A 10842-nucleotide genomic window follows, 5' to 3' on the forward strand; every position below is an offset into this window, starting at 1 on the left:
ATTTTATGTTTTCCTTCTGTTCATTTTTGTCATAGCATTTATTGAGTATTTTTGAAGTTTTAGGTGATTGGCTTAATTACGTTTTAGGTGACTTGGGTTTTCATCCACTTTCTCTTGCCACCAAATATGTAAAATACAACCATAAAGGTCTGTCCTCAGAAACTGGCATTGTCTTTTGACTTTCATTAGTACTACTACGACATCATCAGCGGGAATGTGACCATGCATCCCAAGCAGGATTCCCACCAAATGCTTCACAAATCGGTATCAAGACCTACCCAGTCTGGGGTCTCTCCTGGACCTCTCTAGTCAGTGCAAAGGCTTGAATGGAAACATTTAGGTCTTTGGGAAGGCAGCACGGATGCTGTGACTTCCGATTCAAGAGGAAGTGAGGTCTTTATTGAAGCAGAGACTCACCTCCCTCTGACAGAGGATCTCCATGGCCATACTGGAGGTGATCAAAACTGCCTGTGCTCCCAGCTCCTCATTCTTTTGCTTTTTAAAGACACATTGCAGTTTAAACTTTCCCTTCCTTTCTTCAATTGGATATTTAGAGCACACTCCTTGTTTTGAAACAGAGATACCATGTAGCCTTGACCCACTTTCCAACAATATCTTTGAAAAGGACCGACCGTCACAGCCAGGACTTGACATTGACACAGTTAAGCTGTAGAACGTCTGTACCACCTCAAGGATCCCTCCTGGAGCCCTGGTCAGCCACCCCCACTTCCTTCCCGGCCACACCACCACCTTAAACCATGTGTAAACCTGTGTTTCTCTAAACATTTTATATCTTTATTCTCAACATATAAGTCTATGATTCATTATTTCTGTTTTTTATTTTTGCGATTCATTTTAAATTAATTTTGTATACTGTTTGAGACATAAGGGAATCCTTTATAATACTTCTGAAGCTTTCCTATAAGTCTGAAATAATTCCAAAATGAAGAATTAATATAACTTTAAGGTACAGGCAGAGAGAACCAACCATAATATTGGGTATAAAACAAAGAGGTGAGCATGAAGTCTTTAGAGGGCACAGCAGATGGGATAAATTGTAGAAGATGCACTAACAGGGAGGACCCCCCTCAATAGTTCATAATGTGAAGTGTAGATTGTGTAAACGAAAAGAGTGAAAATATGTATCAAAACTCTGAGATGCTGTTGAATTGATACTTCAATGTAATTTATAGACTTCACTACTTTAATGAGAATAAGACCTCAAGATTAATTAAATGTCCACTTAATGAGTTAAAAAAAGGAAAGTGGAGTTAACCAGGAAATCATAAATTAATTAAATTTTAACTTAACACAATAGTCACAAAGATACAAGAGAGAGGACTAACAAAACCAAATCTGGTGGGTTTTATCTAACTAGAAATTTGATAAAGGAGTGTCAGAAGAAAAAAGAGAAGACTGAAATTGATGATATTATAGAAGCAGGATAGGATGTTCACTGATCAAGCTAGAAACAAACTATCCCCATGGGACTGATAAAACTGTATCCTAAACACATACAATGTACAAAGGTCAATTCTAGGAGGATTAATGAACAAAAGATAAAAATGAAACCGTAAAACTCATATAGATAACATACATGAAAGACTTTTGATCCTGAAGTGGGAATTTACCTACTGACCAGGACCAAAATCTTGAAAATAGAGAAAAACCAGGGGGGAAATGCATGGTTAACCTCATGTGTTTCGCTCATTCAAGGATCTTAGCTCAGAGTTGACTGCTGTCCTGCAAATAGCCGTTTTACACATTCCACGGCTTTTCTCATTGTTTAGAGCAGGAGGGAAAATCCTAAACTAGCGTCCACATTACAGGTGGAATCAGCACCCTAGATAACTCATCTATGACCAGGGCCCACCATGTTTCAAGTAAGGCGAGGAGCTATGCAGTAAGACCGCCTTCCAGCTAACTGCAAGGGTACAACAGACCAAAGAATGCCTCGGAGAAACCCAGGTTGACAGGGAAGAAAGTGCATTTATTAGGGGCTTGCACAGGATCCTAGTTCTCGGCAGTGGGGAATGAGACAGCAAGTCCTGGCTATGAGGGTCCGCACTGACCAGAGGACAGGGAGATGTTTTGTAAGGTCGGAACAAAGTAGGGTCGGTTCGAGGGACTGACGCCGAGAGGTTGGTATGAATTCATATTAATGATCAGAGATGGCCTATCAGACTGTTACAACATATTCTTGCGCTTTCCTCAAAGTAAGAGTTAATGTTTTAAGGTCAGGGCAGCATCCATGCTTCAGAGACAGTGGGAAGGGCAGAGCTGGGGAAAGATGCAGAATTTCGCGTATGTTACACAGCTGTCATCACCGTCTCTTCAGAAGTGCTTCCCAATGTGTCCCCGAGGGAAGCAGATGCAGATGGACACTTGTGACCTCCAATAGGTGTAACAGTGCTTACTGACTGCATTTCTCATTTCTGGAAAACAGACTTGTGTTTAAGCATCAATAAGGAAAACAAACACATCAATTACCCTGGAAAAATTCCTAACACTTCAGGAGTAATTTCCTCCTTGGGCCATTTCCCCATGGAACATGGAAAACAACGTAAACAACAAGGAAAAGTTCTGCTCATTGGTCCCAACGTTGGGGTCCCACTGTATAAAAGCTCCAGAAGAGAAGGAGGTGTCAGAATCTGGGAAAATCACCTTGAACAGGAACTCGCCCTCCACACCTGACACCATGTGCCACTCGTGCTGCTCCCCTTGCTGCCAGCCCACCTGCTGCAGAACCACCTGCTGCAGGACCACCTGCTGTCAGCCCACCTGCTATGGGTCCAGCTGCTGCCAGCCTTGCTGTTGCAGCACACCCTGCTGCCAGCCCACTTGCTGTGAGTGCAGCCCTTGCGGGTCCAGCTGCTGCCAGCCTTGCTGCCGTCCAACCTGCTGTCAGACCACCTGCTGCAGGACCACCTGCTGTCAGCCCACCTGTGGGACCAGCTGCTGCCAGCCTTGCTGTTGCAGCACACCCTGCTGCCAGCCCACTTGCTGTGGGTCCAACTCTTGTGGCTCCTGCTGCCAGCCTTGCTGCCGTCCAACCTGCTGTCAGACCACCTGCTGTAGGACCACCTGCTGCCGCCCCAGCTGCTGTGCTTCCAGCTCTTGTGGCCAAAGCGGCTGTGGGTCCAGCTGCTGCCAGCCTTGCTGCTGCCCAACCTGCTGTGGGTCCAGCTGCTGCCAGCCTTGCTGCCGCCCAGTCTGTTGTCAGACCACCTGCTGTAGGACCACCTGCTGCCGCCCCACCTGCTGCTGCAGCCCTTGCTGTGTTTCCAGCTGTTGCCGACCCTCCTGTTGCTGAAGCCCTCACCCATCCCCACCACTCACCGTAGACCATCTTTCCTCAGCCATTTGGCCAAAGTTCCTACTCCTGCAATAAATGTGCTCCCCATGCTTTGCTGACAAACAATAAACTGACGCCCAACGTTGCAGACTCTTCTTCCTTCAAGTTTGTGAGTCAGCTGGGGAATGAGTCTACTTCACCTTGATCTTATTCTCCGTCATTTCCTCCTGATCGCTGCACCTGATGTTGGTCGGTGTCATCCCAATTTGTCATAGATTCATGGTTTCACCTTGGGAAAGTGATCATCAGTTGTTGTCTTTGACCAGAAATAAAAAGGCTTAGTCTCATGTTTCTTTAGTTAACTCTGTACAGTGATCACTATAGATTAACATTTTTATAAGTGCAATATTTCCCATCTTTTTTCACTTTTAATGATAACTCAATTGTCTTCCTAGCTGTTGTTTTCCAATAAAATATGTATTTTGCCTCCAATGGTATTTTGTGCTGTTTATTTCATATACCGTTTCCTTTTTTAGTCTTCACTTTTGAATTGCATTAAATATCTATCATCTCATTCGGGCCTCAAAATGTCCTTCACGTAGGATGGAGCAAAGATTAGCATTTCCATTTTGGCGATGAGGAAATGAATTTCCACATATCTAGTAAGTGATAGATGCAGATCCAATAGCACCATCCTCTGAGTCCAAGCTTCGCCCACTTTTATTTGCACTTTTCTACAAGTAGAAATAACACTGGAAACCAGGCACAGGAAATAGGATCATTTTGAGTTTCTTCTCTAACAATGGAAACAATTCTACTCTTCATCTGTGGAATCCTTCTCTATCTACAAATCGTTCACAAATCTCCTTCCCACCTCTTCGACCAACGTAGACTACCCCTAGGAGTCCAGTCAACCAAGGGAGGCCTTACATTTTCTCAGGGTTCTGGTCAACCACTGGTGCCCTCTGTCACCACAACATAATGAGCCCCACCTTTACCTAAAGCAATGTGTTCATTCTTCTCATCGAATGGTGTTCTGTATCATCTATTCACTCAGCAGAATTTGGTATTAGGTATTACCCATGATAAACAAACAAGCTTGGCTACATTTATTGGCCCCCAAATTTTGAGTAAATTAAGTCTCCTGACCTAAACATTTTGAAGGAATATAAATTTGCATGGAGTTTTTACAATTGATGTAATTAGGAAATAGGTATATAACACTTCGATCAATCGTAATCTCTGGACATAAAGGTGGTTTCCTGCGCTTTATGTGAAAAAGATAAAGCAGCTAAAGGAAACTAAACTTATATCTATAGGAAAAGAAGAGAGAGAATAGGTAGATGATAAGAAAGGGGAAGCATGCATTACCAAAAGTCAAAATGGGCCTTAGGTCAGTTCTCAAGACGGGGTACCCTGGATCTTCTCATGGAAAAGTCAAAAAAAATAAATAAATAGAACGAACAGAGAAGCACCCAGTGGTGCACAGGCTAATGCAGCTCTGAGAGGAAAATAAGCGGTTTTGATGGGGCCTCCTCTGTAAAAGACATAAAGGTACTGTGATTGAGATGTTGGGACAGATGTCGAAGAGGTGTGTTATCTTCCTAAGAATGTACCTGGAATTGTTTCCCTGTTACTAAGCTTTCCAAGAGAAGGAAGAATAGGGTTGAATTCCTATGATGTAACGAATGCCTGCAGTGTACTATGTAGTGTGTCTCGTGCTTTATTCACACTTTAATTCGCATACATTCTAGGGGTGAGTTTATTGTCCCCATATTAGAACAGAGGAAATGAGAAATGAGGCAGGTAGACAGACTTGCACAAAGTTCCATGACTAGCACTCCATGATATAGCTTCATAAGCTGTCATTTTTATGTGGTGTTCGTGAAGTGACAGTCATAATCATCAACGCAACAGAACTGAGCGTCCAGATAAAGAGCCACACATGTATTTTCCACTGATTTTACACAAAGGTGTCAAGATATTTATGGAGAAAGTTTAGTCTTTGGAAGACATGGTGCTGAAACTTTGACTCAGGCGTCACGTCATATGCAGAAATCAACACAAAATCAATCATAGCCCCAAGGGTGAAAACTTAAAATTACAATACATTCAGAAGGAAGCATGGGAAAACAACAGTTTGATGTACATTTTTCAATTAAAACCATTTTTAATTAGAGAATTTGCAGATTTCCAAAACAATCACACATAAAGAAGAGGGCCCCTATGCACCTCCACACCACCAACTCTCCATTGGTAGGGAAATTTGTTACAATTTATAACACTTATTTTCTAATTCTATTTTTTTTAACAGTAATTGCATTTCTTACAATTGTTGAAAGATTACTAAAGTAGTAATATCACTATTACCCATAGTATACATGGGAGTATTTTCCTAACCTTCTCAGCCTATTATTTTTCCAAGCATGTCTTTATTTTGTTACTCATCTGCCCATACACCAGCGAAAAGGAGTGTAAATCACAAGGTTTTTAGCAAAACTATAGAGTTATTTGGTCTTCTTTAAGAATCAAGGCTACTGGAACACAGTTTAACGGTTTCAGGTACTTCCCTCTAGCCACTCCAACACACCATAAACTAAAAAGGGATATCTATAAAATGTTTAAGAATAACCTCCAGGATAACCTCTTGATTCTATTTGAAATCTCTCAGCGACTAAGACTTTATTTTCTCTCATATTTCTGTTTCCCCTTTTGGTCAAGAAGACTTTCTCTCTCCCTTGATGCAGGGTCCCAGCTCATCGTGGGAGCCGTGTCCCCCGTTGTGGGGTGGGAGTGATTTTCCCTGGGAGGGTTGTGCTGGTTCTTGCTGTGAATGTCCTACATGACACTCACCTGTTTACCATCAAAATATTCCTCACTGATGCCTTCTTTCTCAAAATGAAGAGGATAGCTATTCACAACCATTTATAAACAGCATTCTTGAGCATGGAAGAGTCTTTTGATTTGAGGCTAATTTCCCAAATATCCATTCTCCCTCCACCATGGTCCCAATAATCAAGCACCAGACGTAAGATTGCCAACACCTCTCTTCCACACACTGCTAATGGGGAGGGGGGCACTTTCTCATTTTTTTAGACAAAAAGCAAAAATTAAGTAAAACGTATTAGAGACAGAATATTTTTTCCTCCACTATATTTGTAATATTTTTATAAGAACAACCCATTTGTAATTACCCATAATTGAAGATAAATTGACAAAATAAGAGCCCTGCAGCTGGTAATAGCGGTTCCTCAGCAGCGTGTACTAGAAGACACGGGGAAAGCAAGGAGACTTTCAAATTCAAAACACCTTCTCTGGGAATCATACCCAGAACCTCCCACCACTGACAATATGGGCAACCTCTACTATGGCTCAGTCATCTCTGACCAGGGCTGTGGCCAAGATCTCTGCCAAGAGATCTACTGTTCCCCCAGCTGCCGTCTAACCACCTGCTGTGGTTCTACCTGCTCCCACCTCAGCTGCTGTGTGTCCAGCTGCTGCTGCCCCTTCTAGTACACTTGAGCCGTTGTCACACTGGCTGCTCTTAGGCCATCTACTGTAGAATGGTCTATTGCTGCCTCTCCTGCTTGACCTTCAGCATCCACCTGGCCACCCATGGCCATGACATTGCTTATGCCCCATCTATTGTGGACTCTTCTGCTGCTGAACTTCATTGTAACCTGTGAACCAAGAGTCAGCCATCATGATGTCAACTGTAATATTAAGACAACACGTCTTTCATTTTGTTCCCTGTCTTGTACTAAACACGTGTTCATTCATAACTTTTGCTATAGAACTTCGTCATATTCAGATAAGTAGACCAAAAGTTTCCTGAAGCTCCATGGCCTCACTTGCCCTGTCTGATGTACTTCCACATGGAAAGAAGATGTTTGAATAGGAGCAAAATAAATGAGTCAACAGAATAAAGCAATTATCATAAGAGAGGAACCAAGAACACGCTATAGATATTCTGAAATGGGAAAATCATATCCTTTTTACCTACGGGCTTCATTATGAAGGATCAAATGTTTGACTTGTACAATAGACAGTGATGCCAGGTATTTCAATTTGAAGCAGAAATACAGTGGAAAACAGAAAGATTGGTGAGCCAGGACTTTAAGGGGAGGGAAGTAGGACATTAAAGCTTCAAATAGTAGCAGATTTCTCATACTGATGAGCTTGCCATTAGTAATAAGTTTATATTTAGATACTAATAACTGCCAATACTTGCCAAACCAATTTTGTTAAGCAAAGCAAATAGTCATAACATGTTTTTCTTCTGGCTTCGTTTACCCCAAGAAACAGTGCTTACATCAATGACAAGTTGATTTTAAGATTTGTGCTCTCAATCAATGCAGCCTGGCCCTAAGGCAGCAATCTGTTTTTATCCTCTGTTCTTTAGCAATTGCTTTTCCCTTCAGAAGTAAAAGCTAATCATGGTTTCCCATGTCTTTCAGGGAATAGCCAACAACATTAATAGACCCCAGAGTTGAGAATTTTAGTTCTAAGAAATGTTTAGGTGAAAAAGGAGAAAAACCCACACTTTGACTATCAATAGAAAAATATGGCATTAGTATCATAAGGAAGACCACATCCTTAAAGTCAGTATTTTGCTATTAGTCATTCATCTCAAGACGGTAATTGCCGTCTTCTTAAGGTTCTCATTTAGTATTTTGTAGTATTAAGGTACTCTCCACTTACACAAACAAACATACACACAGAGACACACAAGACACACACACCCAACACAAACACACATCTGTCTCACGTGGGAAGAACAACAGAAAAATCTGTTAAAGTGATCTTAGTGTGACTGTGATTTTGTCCTTGTATCTCCAACAATATCATAGTATATAAAACTATTCTCACTATGTTTACTTTGAAAGTTAATTCTATTACACTTTATACCATTGCGACAATAAAGAGGCAGAACTTTTCCGTCACCACAGGATCCTCCATGTGTCCCTCTAAAGCCACACCCACTTCCCACCCGCACCACCTGCTCCTGAGCCCCGGCAACCACTTCTGTATTATCCATTTCGACAATTTTGTCATCCCAAGATGTCACACATATGGAAACACATAGCATATAACCTTTTGGAATTGATTTTTCTCTCAACATAATTCTCTGCTGAGTCATCCCAACTGTAGCATGTGTCTATAGTTTGCTCCCTTTATTGCTGAGGAAATCCCATAGTATGGTTGTACTGCAGTTTCTAGAAACAGTTGCCCATTGGAGATGTCTGTATTGTTTCCAGATTCTGGAGAATTAATCCTTAATATGCACAGAGTTTCTATTTGGGGTGATGAAAAAGTTTTGCCAGTGGATGGTGTGATGGCAGCAAATATTGTGAGTGTAATAAATATCACTGAATTGCACACATGAAAGTTTTAAAATAAGAAAGTTTGCATCCCATAAATGGTACCATGATAAAAATAAAAAGTAAAGAACAAAAACCCACAGCAAACTACAATAATAAACACTGAGGAGGGGGAAGATTCTGATTTCCAGTTACTACCTTACAATATGCAAAATGTCCAGTTTTCAATAAAAACTATCAGACATGCAAGAAACAGTTTAGCCCATTCACAGGAAAAAAAAAATTTAGTAGAATCTGTCTGTGAAAAGCACCAACGTTGAACTTACCTCATAAAAAATTTAATCAAATTGTCTTAAGTGTGCTCACACAGTTAAAGGAAACCACGGGCAAAGAACTAAAGGAAATGAGATCATGAGGTCTCAACAACTAGAGAATATTAATAAAGAGATAGGAATCATAAAAAAAATCTAATGCATTTCACAGCTGAAGGTGACAGTAAATGTAATGAAGAAATTCACTAGAGGGTTTCAATTGCAGATTCGGGGAGGCAGAAGAAAGAATCTGTGCACTGGAAGATAGGTCAGTTGAAATTATCTAATCTGAGCAGCAGAAAGAAAAAAGAATGAAGAAAAATGAGCAGAGCCTAAGAGAGCTGCCTGAGACCATCAAACAGACCAACATACATGCAATGAAAGTCCCAAAAGAGGGGAAAAGAAAGGAGCACAAATCATATTCTAAGAAATAATGACCAAACACTTCTCAAATTTCATAAAAGACATGAACCTATACATCCAAGAAGCTCAATGAATTCCAACAGTACAAATACAATGAGATCTACACATTACAACCGATTGCCAAAAAATATAAAAGAATCCGGAAAGCTACAAGAGATAAGTGACTTAGAATCATATCCAAGGGATCTTCAATAAGATTAACAGTCTATTTCTAGTAAGAAACCAAGGAAGCCAAAGGCAGTGGGATGACATTTAAAGTGCCGATAGAAGAATAAAAAACCTAAGATCTCTGTATCTGGCGAAAGTATCCTTCAAAAATAAAAGAGAAATTGAGACATTCGTACACGGTAGACCTGTTGGTAGTAGACCTGTCCTACAACACACACAAAAGAAAGTCTCTCCAGCTGCAGTGAAAGGACAGCAGACAGCAAATTGAAGCTATATAGATTAGTGAAAATATTTGTAAACCTACACAGGCAAATATAAAAGCCAGAATTATTCCATTTTTATTTTAAGTACTCTACTTTTTCCTATATGATTTTAAATACAAATACATAAAGCAATAGGTATAAATATGTGTGTAGATGAGCATACAATGTATAAAGATGCAATTTGTGACAATAACAACATAAAGAGGAAGAGGGGGAGCTGTATAGCAGCAGGGATTTTATATACTTTTGAAGCTAGGTTGGTGTTGACTCAGACTGCATTGTGAGAAGTCTAAGACACTAATAGTAATCGCCTAAGACAACCAGTAAGAAAACAAATTATGCATATGTATATATGAAAAGGAGGAAAATAAACAAACATATATATATATTTATTTTCCATATCTATATATATATGGAAAAGGAAATCAGAAAGGAGTCAAAATGGTATACCACAAAAATGAATTAAACATAAAAGCGGTCATAAAAGAAAATACATTTAAACACAGCAAAAAAACAATATATAGTAGAATATAGGGTACTCGTGAAATGATTACATTTACTTATATAAAAACATACTACCTTATTCTTTTTTCTCATTTTACAGCACATTTATGAAAACTTTGTCACAAGCTGGAACTGGCTTATAGAAGGGTGTCAGAAACCATTCCTTTAGACTATTGCATAGAGACGGCACAAAGGCAACCTGAAATAATATTTCTTATAGGTACTAATAGGGGGCAAAGTTAGAGAGCGTCTATGAAAGCAAAAATAAGATCCTCTTCTAAGAGTTACTTATAAATTACCATTAGGATAAGAAGAGAAATGCAAAACCATTTAAAGGGAGAGAACGGCCCCCAAGGAAAAATAGTCCTGAATTAAAATATGATATGCCTAAAACATCCATTTACACATAATAAAGGGGAGCATGATTGGACTGGATGCAGGGATGAAGGAAAGAGTTTGAAGGCAAAAAGGTGAACTTGCTGTTGAAAGGTGTGCCTGGAGAATAGTTCCCCTAAAGCCGTGCCTTCTAAACCCAGTTCTCAATCAAATACAGCCAT

At 40.2% G+C, this 10842-nt stretch overlaps 1 protein-coding gene across 1 annotated transcript; it reads left to right on the plus strand.

Annotated features, from left to right (window-relative positions):
- The first annotated feature begins 2698 nt into the window (after positions 1-2698).
- On the plus strand, positions 2699-3313 carry LOC143687443 (uncharacterized). The gene has a single exon (XM_077164432.1). It carries the CDS (start codon positions 2699-2701, stop codon positions 3311-3313), a length of 615 nt encoding a protein of 204 aa, XP_077020547.1.
- Positions 3314-10842: the final 7529 nt, after the last annotated feature.

The sequence above is a fragment of the Tamandua tetradactyla genome, chromosome 6 (assembly GCF_023851605.1).
Source record: "Tamandua tetradactyla isolate mTamTet1 chromosome 6, mTamTet1.pri, whole genome shotgun sequence".
Classification (NCBI taxonomy): domain Eukaryota; kingdom Metazoa; phylum Chordata; class Mammalia; order Pilosa; family Myrmecophagidae; genus Tamandua; species Tamandua tetradactyla.

Coding starts and splice junctions, on each gene's coding strand:
- LOC143687443 (XM_077164432.1), top strand. CDS start 2,699: ATGTGCCACTCGTGCTGCTCCCCTTGCTGCCAGCCCACCTGCTGCAGA.